This window comes from Rhinoderma darwinii, chromosome 3 (assembly GCF_050947455.1).
Source record: "Rhinoderma darwinii isolate aRhiDar2 chromosome 3, aRhiDar2.hap1, whole genome shotgun sequence".
NCBI lineage: Eukaryota > Metazoa > Chordata > Amphibia > Anura > Rhinodermatidae > Rhinoderma > Rhinoderma darwinii.
In genome coordinates, this window is record NC_134689.1 from 133,895,296 (window position 1) to 133,915,397 (window position 20,102).

Consider the following 20,102-nt stretch of genomic DNA (forward strand, 5'->3'; position numbering starts at 1 on the left):
TTTTTCTGCAGGCATGGCCCGAAGATGCTCTCGAGAAGGTGGCAAATCATTTTCTTGATGATGTGGAAATGTCACAGGAAATCAGGAATGAAGCTGTGTTCATGTGTCAGCACTTCCATCAAAGTGTTGTAGCACTGTCTGAAAGGTATTTAATTAAAGTTACAGCACGAGTGTTTACCAGAACATATTAAACTTTGCTGCCAACTATTCATACTCTGATTGGTGCCTAAAAGCAGAATTCTGTATCAGAATGCAGAATAATAAATAAACAGTAAATGCAAGATGCAAATAAATACAAGAAAACATACACAATATCAGCTGTTGTACAATATTGCTCAATGTGCTTAGTATTGTTTATTAAATACTTTTACATTTGTAACAGGGCATTTCAAACACAACAATTTATTTTTACTTTATACCCAGGAAGTCTTTATTTTATCCAGTTGCATTACATATACAGTGCTGTGAAAAATGATTTGCCTCTCACCCGATTTCTTCTGTGTTTGTCACATTTAAGTGTTTCAGATTATTCAACTAATTTTAATATTAAGATAAAGTCAACACAAGTAAACCTATATCACTCATATGAAAAAGTTATTGCCCCCTTAAACCTAATAACTGGTTGTGCCACCCTTGGCAGTAACAACTGCAATCAAATGTTTCCGATAACTTGTGATGAGTCTTTTACATCGATGTGGAGGAATTTTAGCAGAATCTTTGCAGAAATGGTTTTTTGTTCCGGCTAAGTTCAAACTTTTCCGGAAGCGCTGATACCATTTATGTTTGGCAGGACTTAACAGGAGCAGAAAGATGGCAGACCTGGTAGACTTTTTTACCTAAATATTCTTTAAATCTCATGTATGTAGATAGATAGATAGATAGATAGATAGATAGATAGATAGATAGATAGATAGATAGATAGATAGATAGATAGATAGATAGATAGATAGATAGATAGATAGATAGATAGATAGATAGATAGATAGATAGATAGATAGATAGAGAGATATGTATATATATTTTTTAAACATTATCCCAATCTTATGTTCTAGGGACTAGAATCTCCAGAGGATTCATATATCCTTTTTTGCTCCCATTCTTGTTCCTTCTTGTGTTCTTCTCTTTTGTTACTTCTATGTCTTGTTTTGATATATTTTAAGTGATAAAAGAAATTCGTAATAAAGACTTAGAATGTGGTTGAATAGCTCTATACATCACATTTTTATTTTTCATTTTCACAGTCTTTATGAAAATATTGGCTTTCCATATTTACTGCATGTTTTGCCTTATTAAAAAAATACCATTAAATCCTAGATTATGTGTCCTACATTATTAACAAAGGATCTCGCACCGAATATAGGTTCAGCTTAGTTTATCTTTGGTACCTGTCACTTTCTAATTAAGCTTCTCAATTTAATACCACAAATTCCTATTTCTGGAATAGAGCTGGCCATTCCTTTTGCTTGGGACAACTCTATCTAATGAATGAAAATCTCTATGTTGACATCGCTCTCTTCTGCCTCATATTAATATATCCATTGCTAAGTCTAAGCCTGACTGTCCCTTGTGTATTGACTATTTTCTGTGAAAGACGCTGCCTTGCTAATAACATTCTCATACTTGTTAAAATTTTCCTTTCCTGTGGTATACGCTTTTTTTGTGGAGGAAGGCTGTTAGATCTCGTGTGGACTGTGACATATTTGATTCTCTCATGCCTTATTCCCTAGGTTTTTTTTTCTGTCCTTCCATGGTGTTGCTCCAAGAAGGTATCTGTAGTAAGACAAACTCAAGCCAGCTAATTAGTCCAAAATTATTTAAAAAGCTGAATTTCATTTTACTGAATTAATTTCCTTAATTTATTTGAATTTCACAACCTGTAAATTTAGGAAAAGAGATGCACATATTAACCTACCCATTCTATAAAGAGTAGAAGAAAAAAAAGTGATGTGTATCATTCACTATATTATATATGTTCCATTTTACATAAGAATTGTGTTTTGATCTATCCGTGGTAAAGAGGATATATATGTATTTCTCTTCTGATATGTATCATTTATTTCATGATGGTCCATCTGATTCATTTAAATGGCCATGCTGTCAAATTAGGTATGTTATTTGACATCTAAAGTTAAGAATTAATAAATTCTCTTCAGATACTGTTCTAGTGATTGCCACAACTGTTACTGATTTCTATCCTTGTAGAGTTCTATCATTTTAGATACAAAATATGGGATACCATAGTAATTCTACATATCAGTCTTGTAATCTAGTTATTTCTTCCTGCCAAAATGATGTGTAGGACATCTCCATAATAGATGGATCAAGTCAGCTTTATCAAGAAAACTTATGGGGTAAAGATCTCCCTTTTCCCTACCTTACATAAAAAAATTGGGCATGCAATCCATGAATTGTGAAAAATTGAGAACTAGTCCAAGATGTATTAAAAGATACCCATGACACAGAATTAAAAATAATACGCTCTTTTATATATATATATATATTCTTTAGTTACATAACATTAACATTCTTTTTATTGTTTTTTCATGGCATATTATGCATTCCATTTAAAGCGGTATGCCATAAATGTGAAATAGATGCGGGCTCAAGCTTTGGGACCCACACCTATCTCCAGAATGGGGGTCTCGTCTCATGAAGCGGCCGCTGTCTGCTGTATCCAGGTAGAGAATGAATGGAGAGGTAGCCGCACATATGACTTATCTTTTTCTATAACTTCCATAGGAATGAATCGAGAGAGCCGTGCACATGTGTGGCCACCTCTCCATTTATTCTCTATCTGGAGGCAGATATGCCGCTAATATTTCAGTTGGGAATGCCCCTTTAATGACATTAAGGATTATATATTTAGATTTGTGGTATGCAGTTTATTACTTGAACCCCATGATCTATGTATGACTGGTTGATAGATTGCTTAAATTTCATATATCCCCTGGCTTTGTTTACTTTCAACATCTTTTGTAACTAATATCTTTAATAGGAATGCTATGGCCAAACATCTAACATTTTCAGCTATGCGAATTTAATGGACTGGGCATTTTGTTGTTGTATAGTGGATGCATTAGTCTGCTAAGTATAGCAGATAACTGACTAAATATTTGATTCTCATTATATAACTGGTCAATATATTCATAAAGACACTTGCTTTGGATGATATACGATATTCTGTCTTTTATTTCATTTGAGGTCACAAATAAAATCTTCCATATAAAACTGAGAGTGATTAATTGGCTAAAAGGAAAATCTTTATCAACAGCTTCAGGTTATTGTCAGACTGGGGTACCTGGAACACACATGAGGTATCGCAAATGATTCAAAGGGATCTGACACATTGAAAATACAGTCAAATCTACAGGCAGCATGTTAAAGTGCAGGTGCAGATCAGATTGAGGTATTGTTTTGATGTGGGAAAAGATTAAGTATAAATCTTAATTCCTTAATTTAAACCTATGCTCATTCTGGACTTAAGAATCAAAGGGGTATTCCTACTCAGTGATTAACAGGCTTCCCAGTATGAGAATGCATACAGAGATAGCTGTCAGTTACTGGATATGACCGCCATCTGGAATTTAAGCACAAAGAGAGTGGGCATATACATCTATAAATTACAAGTTATACTAAGTGTCACGGCTGTGGCGAATGTGGACCCACTGGGCCACTCTGCCTTACTGGAGTAGCAGGTGGTCAAAGATAATGTCAATGACAGTCACTAGGACGAGAGTACCTGGATAGCTGGCTTGTGCTGGATAATCAGAAGCTGGCTTGTGCCGGACTATCGGAAACTGACTTGTGCTGGATAATCGGAAGCTGGCTTGTGCTGGATAATTGGATTTGTCTCGGATACAGGACACAGGAACTGTAGTCGTCACGGACACTGTACTTGGCACGGACACCGGACAAGGACACTGAAGCCATCTCAGACACTGGACTTGGCACGGACACCGGACACGGATATTGAAGTTGTCACATACAGTGGACTTGACACGGACACCGGACACAGATACTTAAGTCGTCACAGACACTGCATTTGACACGGACACCGGACACGGATACTGAAGTTGTTGCAAACACTGGACATGCATGGACAACGGGCACTAAAGTCGTCACAGACACTGGACTTGGCACGGACACCGGACACAGATACTGGATACAGGGATACAGGATAACGCTAGGGAACCCTTGCAGATCAACACAGGGTTAGACATAATGATGCTCAGACAATGAGGAAGGGGCTAGAGTTCTTTTTAAAGTCTCGGTGTGCTGGGATTGGATAGGGGTGATGTTCTTGGTGCGTGCGCTTAAAGACCGTGGATATGCGCGCAAACGTACCCTATGGGCCTCAGCCAGGGGAGGAGCAGTGTGCGCCAGCGTCTCTGGGGAAGAAGACATGGGAAAGGCTTCAGTGTCCTGTGCGGCTGCCAGTAAGTGGGGCATGCCGGCGGTCATCAACTGTGGGCATTAAACCAAGTTTTTCCCCACTATATATATACATATATAAATATAAATATATATATATATATATATATATATATATATATATATATATATATATATATATATATATACACACTACCGTTCAAAAGTTTAGGGTCACTTAGAAATTTCCTTATTTTTGCAAGAAAAGCACAGTTTTTTTCAATGAAGATAACATGAAATTAATCAGAAATGCACTCTATACATTGTTAATGTGCTAAATGACTATTCTAGCTGCAAACGTCTGTTTTTTAATGCAATATCTACATAGGTGTATAGAGGCCCATTTCCAGCAACCATCACTCCAGCGTTGTAATGGTACATTGTGTTTACTAACTGTGTTAGAAGGCTAATGGAAGATTAGAAAACACTTGAAAACCCTTGGGCAATTATGTTAGCACCGCTTTAAACAGTTTTGCTGTTTAGAGGAGCTATAAAACTGACCTTCCTTTGAGCTAGTTGAGAATCTGGGGCATTACATTTGTAGGTTCGATTAAACTCTCAAAATTGCTAGAAAAAGAGAGCTTTCATGTGAAACTCGACAGTCTATTCTTGTTCTTAGAAATGAAGGCTATTCCATGCGAGAAATTGCCAAGAAACTGAAGATTTCCTACAACGGTGTGTACTACTCCCTTCAGAGGACAGCACAAACAGGCTCTAACCAGAGTAGAAAGAGAAGTGGGAGGCCACGCTGCACAACTGAGCAACAAGACAAGTACATTAGAGTCTATAGTTTGAGAAATAGACGCCTCACCGGTCCTCAACTGGCAGCTTCATTAAATAGTACCCGCAAAACGCCAGTGTCAACGTCTACAGTGAAGAGGCGACTCCGGGATGCTGGCCTTCCGGGCAGAGTGGCAAAGAAAAAGCCATATCTGAGACTGGCTAATAAAAGGAAAAGATTAATATGGGCAAAAGCACACAGACATTGGACAGAGGAAGATTGGAAAAAAGTGTTATGGACAGACGAATCGAAGTTTGAGGTGTTTGGATCACACAGAAGAACATTTGTGAGATGCAGAACAACTGAAAAGATGCTGGAAGAGTGCCTGACGCCATCTGTCAAGCATGGTGGAGGTAATGTGATGGCCTGGGGTTGCTTTGGTGCTGGTAAAGTGGGAGATTTGTACAAGGTAAAAGGGATTTTGAATAAGGAAGGCTATCACTCCATTTTGCAATGTCATGCCATACCCTGTGGACAGCGCTTGATTGGAGCCAATCTCATCCTCCAACAGGACAATGACCCAAAGCACACCTCCAAATTATGCAAGAACTATTTAGGGAAGAAGCAGGCAGCTGGTATTCTATCTGTAATGGAGTGGCCAGCGCAGTCACCAGATCTCAACCCCATAGAGCTTTTGTGGGAGCAGCTTGACCGTATGGTACGCAAGAAGTGCCCATCAAGCCAATCAAACTTGTGGGAGGGGCTTCTGGAAGCAAGGGGTGAAATTTCTCCCGATTACCTCATCAAATTAACAGCTAGAATGCCAAAGGTCTGCAATGCTGTAATTGCTGCAAATGGAGCATTGTTTGACAAAAGCAAAGTTTGAAGGAGAAAATTATTATTTGAAATAAAAATCATTATTTCTAACCTTGTCAATGCCTTGACTATATTTTCTAGTCATTTTGCAACTCATTTGATAAATATAAGTGTGAGTTTTCATGGAAAACACAAAATTGTCTGGGTGATCCCAAACTTTTAAACGGTGAAAACTGACACTTATATTTATCAAATGAGTTGCAAAAAGTTCCAAATCTTCAGTTTCTTGGCAATTTCTCGCATGGAATAGCCTTCATTTCTAATAACAAGAATAGACTGTCGAGTTTCACATGAAAGCTCTCTTTTTCTTCTTAATGCTCCAGATTCCCAACTAGCTCAAAGGAAGTTCAGTTTTATAGCTCCTCTAAACAGCAAAACTGTTTACAGTGGTGCTAACATAATTGCACAAGGGTTTTCAAGTGTTTTCTAATCATCCATTAGCCTTCTAACACAGTTAGCAAACACAATGTACCATTAGAATACTGGAGTGATGGTTGCTGGAAATGGGACTCTATACACCTATGTAGATATTGCATTAAAAACCAGACGTTTGCTGCTAGAATAGTCATTTAGCACATTAACAATGTATAGAGTGTATTTCTGATTAATTTAATGTTATCTTCATTGAAAAAAAACTGTGCTTTTCTTGCAAAAATAAGGGAATTTCTAAGTGACCTTAAACTTTTGAACGGTAGTGTATATGTATACATTTGCTCAGCAACTCCTGCTCTATAACATGTTGCCAGCTGGTCAGACTGCATTTTCAATGTTATCCCAGCACTCACAAGAAAGCAAGAAAATATATTGCAAGTTGATAGATTACATTTTTTAACAAAGGTGTATAATATATACTATTTCATATGTAATCAGCGTTTTTATATAAATACATGAGTTGAAGCGACTTAATAATGACGTTTCGGCCAATCCACGGCTTTTATCACTGTCGGTGAAAATGTAGTGAAGAATTGTATGTGTGAATCGTGTGACACTGGCTAGTCTGGCAGACGTCCATATACGACTCTCCACTACATTTTCAGCGACAGTGATAAAGGCCGTGGATTGGCCGAAACGTAATTATTAAGTCGCTTCAACTCATGTATTCAAATAAAAACGCTGATTACATATGAAATAGTATATGATATACAGCTTTGTGAAAGAATAAATCTATTCAACTTGCAATATAGTTTCTTGCTTCCTTGTGAGTTCTGGGGTAATCGTGACTATATACATTGGGACCTCATCCTAACCCCGTCAACATAGGCGTGCATCCCATATACATTTTTTCAGCATTTTCAATGTGAGAAGCTCCCTTAAAAAGTAAACACAGGATTTGTGAATGTGCTATTTGTTCTATTAATTCTTCACATGTCATATCATCGATAAGAGAATAATCTCCATTGGCAGGTGATCTACGCCTATACCAGCTTCAGATGGGGTTGACCACAGCAAGAACACCTGTTGTAGCTGGGGCACCCTATAACATCCAAACCTGGGCCCATCAGAACATTCTCTCATTCTTCTCTAGTGGGTCAGTCCAACCCTCCTTTCATTTGGAAGTCATATTAAATCATATTAACCCATTAAACCCCTGTTAAATATATGGTGAGAAATTTGAAATCTCACAGTTTACAATAAAATACACAGACGAGTCACATTATTTTGACCACCTCCTACTTTCAACATCCATAGTGCGTAACCCATGAAGGAAGTGATGTGTAGTGTGCTGGCTTGGTGGGTATATAAGATGTAATAGGCTGTCTGAACACACACCACTCGTTTTTGCCATGTGTAAAAGGGGTGATTTATCAGAGTTGCAAAAAGGGATGATTATCGGCTTTTGGGTCAAGGGTGGCAGTTTTTCTCAATCTGCGCAGTTTGTGAACTGTTCACGTGCTGCTGTGGTGAAAGTGTATTGTGAGTGGACAAATGGAGACATTGGGAATAACCGTCGTGAAAACGGTGGAGCACCACGTGCCATTGATGTGAGAGGTGAACTTCGACTACAAAGGTGCGCGAGGGCCGAACAACATGCTACAGTGGAGCAGCTCACCGTGAAAATCAGCCAGGGGGCTGCCAGACGTGTGTCTAAAACAACAGTTCAGCGAACCCTGCTGTGTATGGGGCTCCGAAGCAGAGGGATGGTTACTGCTTCTATGCTAACAAAGGTGCATCGGGAAAAAAGGTTTCAATTTGCACGGCAGTATCGAAATTGGAGCACCGATGCTTGGCAAAGGGTTGCCTTCTTCGATGAGTCATGTTTTCTGCTTTATCGAACGGACACCCTGCAACCATTGCTGGAAGAACACAAGCTGGTGGCGGCAGCGTTATGGTCTGGGGAGTTTTTTCATGGCATTCTCTTGGCCCACTCATCCATGTGGAATGAATCCATCGTTGCAGATCACATCCACCCATACATGCTGTTTGTCTTCCCTGGGGCAGATGGAATCTTCCAGCAAGACAATGCGACATGTCACACGGCTAGAAATGTCCGACCATGGTTGGAAGAGCACGACCAAGACTTCCAAGTACTTCACTGGCCCCCTAATTTGCCAGACTTGAACCCAATTAAGCACCTGTAGGACCGGCTCGATCGTATTGTTCGCTTTATGGATCCTCCCCCAAGCACACTCCAGCAAATGTGGGATGCACTGCAGTCAGCATGGCTCTAGATACCTGAGACAACCTACCAACACCTTATAGAGTTACTCCCAGCCCATCTAGCTGCTGTCCGTGCTGCACATGGCGGTTACTCTGGATATTAGCTGGTGGTCATAATAATGTGACTCAACGGTGTATATATGAGAATTCGTTAAACTTTATTGATGACCTCTGATGTTTTTGTGATTGTTACAACAAAGGCTCTACTGGTAGCGTGAAAGGATTTTTAATCCCCTTTTACTTCAGTCTTTTTTTCTCATTTCTCTAGTAACCATACAGATTTGGAAAGTTTTCTGCCCTATTACTATTCATTTTGTCATATTACAGTAAGATGAAATTGTGCAAAATATATATATACATTGCATTTTGTAGAATATTTTGCATGTTAATAGATTTTTCTTCATTTTTTTTCTATTGTGTCTTCAAATAAATCTTTCCATTAAACAAATAATGCTATTTTTGTAGCTAGCAGAAATGCTGAACTGAAAAGCCATTATACACGCTATGCTTTTATAACTAACATACCCCTAACTTCTTCCTAAAAAAAATAAAAATTGTTATTGGATCTCATACAATATTCATGAGTGCGAACAACTGCCTTTTTTTTACTGACCTGACCTTGGAGCTGTTTGAGTGGAAATGAGTTTTTTTTCCTTTTTTTTTTCTTCTTCAAAACGCCTTTATAGCTTTGGTTTCCTGTGAAACCTGAAAACTCATTTTGGGGGATTGATGAGGACAAATGTGTGTTTATGTCTCAGAGCGGCAAATAAAGCAAAAAGAAAATATGTTATACTATACTTTATCCATCTCTGCCTATGTCTTATGTGATTCGATTTTTAATTGTTGACAGGGTTTACCAAACGCTGCAGAGACAGATATATGTCACGTCAACATCGTACCTTGAATTAATCAAGACCTTTAAGAATGTATTAGAGCGGAAAAGACTTGAGTTGTTAACCAGCAAGAACAGATATCAAGTTGGGCTTGAAAAACTGGATTTTGCTTCCTCACAAGTGAGTAAAGATGCATTTGCAGCTGATCAAGGTAATGGCCTTCCCACTGTTCACCTCCAGAAGTATACATTAGGAAGCTTCCAAAAAGCATGTTATGAACATGGCTTGAAATGAACAGTAGCCTAGGGTTGTAAAAAAAAAATTCTAAGCAGATGGGCCAAATTTCTCTTGTTTTTAATTAGATTATAATGTACTCTCATTAGAAAGCAGAGCAGCCAGGCTGACACTGAAATCACAGGAGCAATTTTAACTTCCTCCGATGTAAATGGAGAGTAAACTTGTGTGATGGCATTACTTGTTGCGAAAGCAGCAGGAGTCACAGTCACTTGTTTCTACTTTTGGATACCATGCAAAATAAAAGTTTTCAGACCACATCAGTTAACACAGTGGATAGAAATGGCAAAGTCCCAAAATACAACTGTTTGCACGTCGCTCTGTGAAAGTAAGGAGTTTATTATTTAAGTAAAACTAACTATTTTCCCAAAGTGAAACACAGGTGTATAATAATACCAGTCTACATGCGCTATACTCATTTTTTTTATTTTAATGTACCTGTCGCCATTGTACATTTTGCCTCAGTCGTGAGGACACAGCCCCTAGTGAGCGCACAAGTTAAGGGATATTGACTCAGTATATGAAATGACTGTCATCGGAGTATCACCCTTTGCTGCCTATGTATTTTTAGAATTTTAAGAATGTTTATTGAAGTCTCATGAAACGTTACCTAGGAAATAAGTGAACAAAAACAGAAGCTGGAATTTCTCCTATATTTGTCACATTAGCAGACTGTATTACCAATGTAAATGCTGCAGGAAAAGTACATGAGAATACACTCAAGGCATGAAGAGTAACAAGCAAATTCATCAAGTCATTCATGTTTAAAGAAATCCACTGCAACCTCATGGAGAAATGGTCTCTGAAATTGACTGGGTTTTTCCTGTCAAGGAAAATTGGCCACCTGTCCATCAGGATGGCTAAAAACAATCTTATTCAGTGCAAATAGCCTCAGCTTTTTTGACATAGTATTTCAGTTATCCTTGAATTTTGAAATGCGTCCATGTCTATTTGCGCTTGCTGGTCATATTCATCACTATCACATAAACATTTCCTCGCAAATATGCCATTTCTGGTATAACTTTAACTACATCACATGAATGTTGGAATTTTATATCTATCTAATCTATCTATCTATCTATCTATCTATCTATCTATCTATCTATCTATCTATCTATCTATCTATCTATCTATCTATCTATCTATCTATCTATCTATCTATCTATCTATCTATCTATCTCATATCTATCTACCTACCCATCCATCTATTTATCTATCATTAAGCAATAAAACCACATTGTTTTCACGATACAGAATATATATATATATATATATATATATATATATATATATATATATGTCACTTTATATTTAAAAATATGTAGTTACAACTGAAAAAATATGTTATGTTACAGAATTTTATATATTAGATTTAGAATTATGTTTATGACTAAGCTCTACAAAGAGAGGAATATGTCATGCTTATGACATAATAGAGTAATATAGAGAGGTATAACCCATAAGGCCTGGGCTACACTGAGACTTTTTGTAACATTACATGCAATATTGTGGACTGCAGCTGTCACTCAAGAGTTAAAATCAATCAGCTACAAAAAGTTTCAGTGTAGTCCTAGTCTAACACAGAGAATGCATTAAAGGGCAATTCCAGTTCCAACAAATAAATGTTATTCTATGTATAATCAAAATGTATGCAATTTTCCTATATACTTTTTTTTATCAGTGTGTCTATTAGGCGAAATTCACACGAACGTGTGTGTTTTGCGTACGCAAAAAACACCAAGTTTTTTGCGCATTGCAGTTGCGTGTGTCATCAGTGTTTGGTGCGTGGCTTCGTGATTTTCGCGCATATGCCATCCTTATGACACGCGGTTTTGAGGTTTAGAAAAAGAAATGAAGGAGGTGGTTTTATTTTTCCCTTAATTTCTTGATCTACTATTGCGCGAATCACGTGCAGCACACGGAAGTGCGTCCGTGTGCTGCGCGTAATTTTCACGCACCCATTGACTTCAATGGGTGCGTGATGCACATGTCGTGAGTTTCATGCTGCATGAAAAACATGGAAGGTCTGAATGTCCTCATTGCCTTACATAGATCCGTGCGACGCTCGTGTAACTACGCTTGTGTAAATAAGGCCTTAGTGTGTTTGGTGCAACTTTCTAAACACGCAGGATCGAGCCATTACTGATCACATCTAAGTTCAAAGCTTAGATGTGATGGATAACAGGTGGATCCTGCATGTCGCTGTCAATGAAACCGTCAGTGCCGCTGACCTAACAGATTCAGGTCTCAGCACACGATACAGCTGCTCTGTATACAGGACACAAAGCAGCTGTATCTAAAAAATATAAAATAACTTTAAATAAAAGGTATTTAGAAAGTTGCACTAGAAACACCAATAGACATTTTTTTTATAAAAAAATAACAAAAACTATTTCAAAGGTGTACATAGCCTTTAATATCTCTGCTTGCAGTCATTGAAGAGAACCTTCATTGTTTACTTCCAGAGGATAAAATCTATCCTGGTCATGTGATGGACACAGAGGTGTTCGATGAATTTCAAGACACAGCTCTAATACATATACTATAAGGGTATGTTCGCATGGCCTATTTTCGGACATTTTTCGGGCCGTAAACGCCCGAAAAACGCACGAAAAATCGGAAGCAGAACGCCTCCAAATAACTGCCCATTGATTTCAATGGGAAAACTGCGTTCTGTTTCGACGGAGCATTTTTCGTTGCCTTTTTTTTACGCGGGAAAATAACGGCAGCGAAAAAGAAGTGCATCACACTTCTTGGGACGTTTTTGGATCCGTTTTCCATAGACTCTATTGAAAAAAGCTCCAAAAACAGGGGTAAAAAACGCAGTGAAAATAGTTTTCTCTTGAGAACAGCTCCGTATTTTGAGAAGTTTTTGACTCTGCATGTGAACATATCCTAAGTGTAATCCAACCTGCACCTGTGTGTTCATCCCATTACCAGGACACAAACAATAAAAGTCCCTATTAAATGACAGCAAGCAGAGATACTGAAAACTCTAAAGAACTGATGCAGAAAGTATCTTAAAAATAAATCTTATTAGATACTTATTATAGTCAAGATAAGCTCACATTTGAAAATGAAGTTCATGGAGCTAAGGGGGGATTCACATGAGCGTGTATTCGGTCCGTGCGGGCCGCGTGGTTTTCACGCGCCACGCACAGACCAATACAAGTCTATGGGGCAGTACAGACAGTCCGTGCTTTTTGCGCTGCTTTTGTCAGCTGCGCAAAAAGCGCGACAGGTTCAATATCTCCGCGTATTTCGCGCATCACGCACCCATTGAAGTCAATGGGTGCGTGAAAACCATGCAGGTCGCACGGAAGCACTTCCGTGCGAACCGACTGAAACAGCGCACCAGCTATCAAAAGGATGAATGTAACCAGAAAAGCACCACGTGCTTTTCTGCTTCCGAACATCCAAACGGAGTGTCTTTTTAGATGAGCGAACCCGGATAAGCGAACTGAACTTCACCGGGTTCGTCCGAACTCGTTTTGGCCGAACCCGGCAAAAAAATGTCCGGTACGCGACGTCAGGACATAGTCACTGTCGAGGGTGCTGAAAGAGTTACTGCCAATCAGTTAGCTCTTTCAGCACCTTGGACAGTGACGGCCGTCGACTAGCCTCATCTCTATGATGGCGGCTGCGCGAAAATCACGCAGCCGCGCATCATACACGGATGACACACGCAACTGTATAATGGTTTTTGCGCGCGCAAAACGCAGCGTTGTTTGCGCGCGCAAAAACACAACGTCCGTCTGTATCTGCCCTAAGAGTAAGGCCTCATGCACACGACCGTAGCCATGTGCACGGCCGTGATTTACGGGTCGGCCGGGAGAGGACTGACAGCCGCGAACCGGCCGCAAATTTCGGGCCATGCACATGGCCACGTCCATTATTTTCTATGAGCCTGGACCGCAGAACACAGCCGTTATAAGACATGTCCGTTCTTTCTGTTGTCCAGGCTCCTGGGCCATGCACGTACCGTGGAATCCACGGTCGTGTGCATGAGCCCATATAAATGAATGAGGCTGCAATTCTCCCGTGGATTTTAGGGGGAATTGCGACCGCAAAAGCACGTTCGTGTGCATGGGGCCTAATCTTTATTAAAAGTTCATTAGCATGGTTGAGATAACACCTAGATGTGACCTTAAAGGGGTTGTTCACTCAGGAATGTTCTAAGTACTGAATAGTTCCCTTTCATTTACTACTGACATTTCAGACTGTTATAGCCTTCTGCTTTTGGAGAGTCAATTATTTTTTAGAGATCCTCAGTCTACTAGTTAGAGGAGCCTATGTCTATTAAGTTTCCTGCAGAGGTTGTGCTTTCTTCTTTTAATTTAGAAAGTCAAGAGAACATGACTAGGTGTAACCCGAGCTCAATAAGGCCAGCCTATAACATATTGACCACATTCAGCTTCCTCTTCCCGGACCAATCCTAGAGATTAGTGTCAGTTAGGGTATGTGCACACGATATCGACAATTACGACTGAAATGACGGAGCTGTTTTCAGGAGAAAACAGCTCCTGAATTTCAGACGTAATTGCTCGTACTCGCGTTTTGCGAGGCGTCAATTACGGCCATAATTTGGAGCTGTTCTTCATTGAAGTCAATGAAAAACGGCTCAAATTACGTCCCAAGAAGTGTCCTGCACTTCTTTGACAAGGCTGTTATTTTACGCGCCGTCTTTTGACAGCGACGCGTAAAATTACAGGTCGTCGGCACAGTACATCGGCAAACTCATTGAAATGAATGGGCAGATGTTTGCCGATGTATTTGAGCCATGTTTTCAGGCGTAATTAGAGGCGTAAAATGCCTCGTTTACGCCTGAAAATAGGTTGTGTGAACGCAGCCTTAGAGGGAACTATTCATATGGGATTTAGGCTGGCAAAGGCAGCTAGACTTCTATGCGGCTGCTTTTTCCTGAGTACAGATCGCTAATCTTGGGATTACAGTTTCAGAAACATTAAGGGTCAGTTTACACGTTGCGTAGAAACTGCGTATTTTCCGCAACAAAATTAGTTGCGGAAAATCCGCAGCAAATACAGTAGCAGCAGAGTGAATGAGATAGAACAAAGTTCATCCACAATCGGCATAAATACTGAGCAGAAAAAAAAAGTTTAGAAATTGACCTGCAGTGCGGAATTTTATTCCGCAGCATGTCAACTGAATTTGCGTAAATGCTGCTTATTTGTTGCGTGTTTTCCCCATTGAACTCAATGGAGAGGTAAAACCCGCAACAAATAGCAGTTGTTCCGTTTTTGCCACGGGTTCGCATCGATTCCGCTGCAAAAAAACGCAACTCAGGATAAAAAAAAAAATCTCATACTTACCCAGAAGTCTGTGTTCCTCCCTCCAGGGTGGCCTCCTGGGATGACGTTTCATCCCATGTGACCGCTGCAGCCAATCACAGGCTGTAGTGGCAGTCACATGAGATAAATGTGAATGCAAGCAGGCCGACTAAGTGCTGCAGTTTTTCGCAGCGGATAGTCCGGGCTAAAAACTGCACCACAGTTTGGTGTGTTTTGTTCACCTGGAATTCCCTGCGGCGCACAGGGCGGACACGCTGCCTGCTTTTGCACAGTGTATCTGCCCCGTGTGAACTCAGCCTTATATTGCTCCAAACACACACAACCCTGTTTTCATGAACATACTCACATAAATAGGCTGGTCACTAGAATATAAAAAAAAAAAAAATACCCTTGTAAGGCTCCCTTCACATCATATTCGTTACACTACGTTTAATGTATACTTCAGGAAAAGCTCCTGACGTATACGTTAAGCACAGGCTGTTGCGGGTGCCCTAACAGTTACCATAAACTTTAAAGGGAATCTGTCATGTTAAAAATGTACTCCTATCTGTGTGCAGCATATTATAGATCAGGGAGAGGTGAGCAGATTGAAATATAGTTTTTGTGGGATTTATCTAAGTCCCCTGCTCATTCTGATGTTGAGTCAAGTGGGCGGTCATAATCAACGATTGACAGTATATGTCTGCATACAGAAATAACTGTCTATTATTGAGTGGGACCGCCCACTGGACTCCTAAAACCAGAATGAGCAGAGGTTTAGATTAGTAAATGAGAAGTTATACTAAATCTTTCCCCACAAAAGTATATATCACTCTGCTCAGTTCCCCCTGCTCTATAACAGACAAAACAGATAAAAACAAGGGGACATATATACAAAAACACCGAAAAAGGCCATACTTACAAATGGACACAGCCAGGTCAGAAACGCTGATGAAGGAGAGTGAGCAGGTGCTTTAAATAATAATAGCCACTCCCACTAGTCTTGAGGGGAGTGGCGTGTGGTGCATGGGATGTGTAGTAAAAAATAATAAATGAATAGTGTATGTGCAAGTGTAATAATATAAGTGAAATATTTCCCCACAAAAGTATATATCACTCTGCTCAGTTCCCCCTGCTCTATAACATGTTACCTGCAAATCGGACTGTATGTTTTGTTTTTTGTTTTTTTATTTTTTTATTTTTTTTTCATTTTATTTTTCCATGAAAAGAAAATATTGTATTACAAATATGTCACAAGTTATACATTATTCCAGTACCTACCTCCCTCCACACTCTATACCGCAGCAAGGAGAAAAATAAATAAATAAATAAATAATAATAATTAAAAGAAAAAAAGATTAATTCTGCAATTTTATAATTTCAAAAAGAATGTTTCAGAAGGTTTATCAATATCAATCCATTTTGTCCAAATAGCAAAGAATTTCTGCAGAGATCCTTGGATTTATAGATATAAAACTCATATGACCGCACTGTATACGTTTTTTTATGAGATTCCATTGCAACTCGGCGTGTAGCCCTAGCCTTAATCCTATATCTATGTATATCTGTGTCTGGATTCGTTGAAACATCATTTTTAAAGGGTTTTCTCACCATTAACTTTTACGGTATGTCAATTCGAGATACATAAAGGTTTGATTCGCCCCTATAGACCCCAAGAACAAGTGATTCTTACATTCCCATTCAGCAATAGAGATTTGGCTACATATAGGTGAGCCTGTCCATGGCCAATTTACCAATATCTGTTCCAGGGCTGGCTCCAGGTTTATGTGGGCCCTTGGGCGAAACAGACTTAGCAGGCCCCTCTACGGGGGAACTCACAGCGGCAGTAAAATAGCGGAAAACGTCACTTTGTGCCCCCATATAGACGTTAGGCCCTGTTAATGCCCCCATATGGAGGTTAGGCCCCTAGTTTATACCCCCATACATTTAGTTCCCTCTGTAGATAGTGCCACACAGCCCCTCTCCCAGGTAGTGCCACACAGGCCCTACCTCCGTGGTAGTGCCGCACAGCCCCCCCATCCTGGTAGTGTCACACAGCCACCTTCCCTGGTAGTACCAAACAGCCTCCCTTCCTGTATGTAGCGGCTTTGGGGTTCCCTCTAGGAGTGGAATCCCCAGATTCCGCTTCAGGAGAAACCCCTGATGTCACTGTCCATATATGGACAGTGTTGTCAGGGGCAACCCCAGAGCCATAGTCCCGGGCAGAGCACTACCTGCACTCTGCCTAGGACTCCTGCTCTGCTCCTGACAACTCTGTCCATGTATGGACAGTGATGTCAGGGGCTTCACCAGAGACAGGGACCCGGAGCAGAACCGCTTATAGCGCTCTGCCTGGGACTCCTTCTCTCCTCCTGACATCACTCTCCGTATATGGACGGTGATTCTATGACGACGGCAGCAACAGCACCCGTTGGCCAAGTGGGCTACCCCAGGGATAGTGGGCCCCGGCACTTGCCTGGGTTGGCCGGGTGCTGACGCCGACCCTGATCTGTTCACAAGCATTATACGTCAAAAAGATTCCAATGCTAGGATTTATTCATCAAGAATATTAAAATACGGATGTGTACTGCCATAACTTATCTCTAAACCCAGCATATCCCAAGGTGTATGTCGTGAGATAAACAAACAAACAAAAAATGATACCTCTGACAGATACCATCCATCAGCCATCCATCGCCCATAGACTCCAATGTTAAAAATTATTTATGTTAAACTTATGTTTTTTTTATGAATGGTGCGAGATTGTATTGAATTGATGTTATGACAAATTGTAAAACTTAATGCAATTCAAGAAAAGTTAAGGGGGAACAGATCTGTACCACATGAAAGTAAATTTAGAGGAGCATTTATAGGACAGTTCAAAGCAGCTATTACAAGAGGGCGTTTTCACAAATGTTTACAGTGATCCCTTTAACCCCTTTAGGACACAGCCTGTTTTGGCCTTGTGGATACAGATGATTTTTTCAAATCTGACACGTGTCACTTTATGTGGTAATAACTCCAGAACGCTTTTACCTATCCAAGCGATTCTGAGTCTGTTTTCTCGTGACATATTGTACTTTATGTTAGTGAAAACATTTGGTCGATAAATTCAATATTTACTTGTGAAAAACTTCAAATTTTAGCAAAAATTTGCAAAAATTACAATTTTTCTAAATTTGAATGTATTTACTTGTAAAACAGATAGTAATACCACACAAAATAGTTAATAGTGAACATTCCCCATATGTCTACTTTATGTTTGCATAATTTTTCACGTACTTTTATTTTTCTAGGACGTTACAAGGCATAGAACTTTAGCTGCAATTTCTCATATTTTCAAGAAAATTTCAATAGGCCATTTTTTCAGGGACCAGTTTAGTTCTGAAGTGGCTTTGAGGGCCTTCTATATTAGAAAGTCCCCATAAATCACCCCATTTTGAAAACTGCACCCCTCAAGGTATTCAAAACCACATTCAGAAAGTGTTTTAACCCTTTAGGCATTTCACAGGAATTAAGGCAAAGTAGAGGGGAAATTTACAAATTTCATTTTTTTTGCCGAAATTCATTTGTAATAAAAAAAAATCTGTAACACAGAAGGTTTTACCAGAGAAACGCAGCTCAATATGTATCTCCCAGGTTCTGCAAATTTTAGAAATATCCAACATGTGGCTCTAGTGTCCTAATGGACTGAAGCATCGGCCTCAGAAGCAAAGGAGCACCTAGTGGATTTTGGAGCCTCCTTTTTTTAGGAATATATTTTAGGCACCATGTCAGGTTTGAAGAGGTCTTGTGGTACCTAAACAGTCGAAACCCCCAAAAGTGACCCCATTTTGGAAACTACACCCCTCAAGGCATTTTTCTAGGGGTAAAGTTAGCATTTTGACCCCCCAGTTTTTTTTGCAGAATTTAGTGGAATTAGTCTGTGAAGATCAAAATCACCTATTTTTCTGTGAAAACATAGAATTTTTTCATTTTTACAAGGAATAAAGGAGAAAAAGCACCCCAACATTTGTAAAGAAATTTCTCCTGATTAAGGCAAAACACCATATGTGGTCGTAAACTGATGTTTGGACCCACAGCAGGTCTCAGGAGGGAAGGAGCGCTTTTTGGATTTTGGAGCGCAGATTTTGCTGGATTGGTTTTCAGTGCCATGTCGGGTTTGCAACGCCCCGGAGGGACCAAAACAGTGGAAACCCCCAAAAGTGACCCTATTTTGGAAACTACACCTCTCAATGAATTTTTCTAGGGGTATAGTGAGCATTTTGACCCCATAGGATCTTTTCCAGAGCTAAGGTGACCAAAAAACAGCGATTTTGGCGCTTTAAATTCTTTATTTCTTACAGCGTTCACCGTGCACAATAAATTACATTTTACTTTATCCTGCGGGTCGGTACGATTACGCCGATATCATATGTGTATAGTTTTTTTAAAAGTTTTGCAGCGTTTGCACAATAAAATTCCGTTTCTATAAAATAATTTATTTTCTGAGACACGCTATTCTGAGCCGTAACTTTTTTATTTTTTCGTCAAAAAAGCTGTGGGAGGTCTTGTTTTTTGCGGGACGGTTTGTAGTTTTTATTGGTACTATTTTGGGGAAAATGCGACTCTTTGATCACTTTTTATTCTATATCTTGGGAGAGTTGGTGACCAAAAAATAGCGATGCTGACATAGTTTTCCGCTTATTTTGTTTGCGGCGTTCACCGTGCAGAAAAATTAACATTATAGTTTCATAGTTTGGGTCGTTACGAACACGGTGATACCAAATATGTGTACTTTTTTTAACGTTTTAATTTTTTCCCTATAATAAATGACTTATTATAGGAAAACAAAAACTTTTATTTTTACACTTTTATAAAACATTTTTATTAACTTTTTTTTACTTTTTACACTTTATTTTTTTGTTTATTAACTTTTCTTTTACTTTTTACACTTTATTTTTTTGACCTGCAGCTTTGATCGCTGCTAGAATACATTACACTACCTAGGTAGTGTAATGT

The 20,102-nt window shown here is 39.4% G+C and overlaps 1 protein-coding gene across 1 annotated transcript in view; it reads left to right on the forward strand.

Annotated features, from left to right (window-relative positions):
* LOC142750387 (dynein axonemal heavy chain 3-like) overlaps positions 1-20,102 on the forward strand; it is a 1,255,980-nt gene that overhangs the window by 940,606 nt on the left and 295,272 nt on the right. The window contains exons 52-53 of the mRNA XM_075859390.1: positions 12-145; positions 9,537-9,699. Coding sequence (XP_075715505.1) covers positions 12-145; positions 9,537-9,699 — 297 coding nt within the window. The remainder of the gene's footprint in view (positions 1-11; positions 146-9,536; positions 9,700-20,102) is intronic.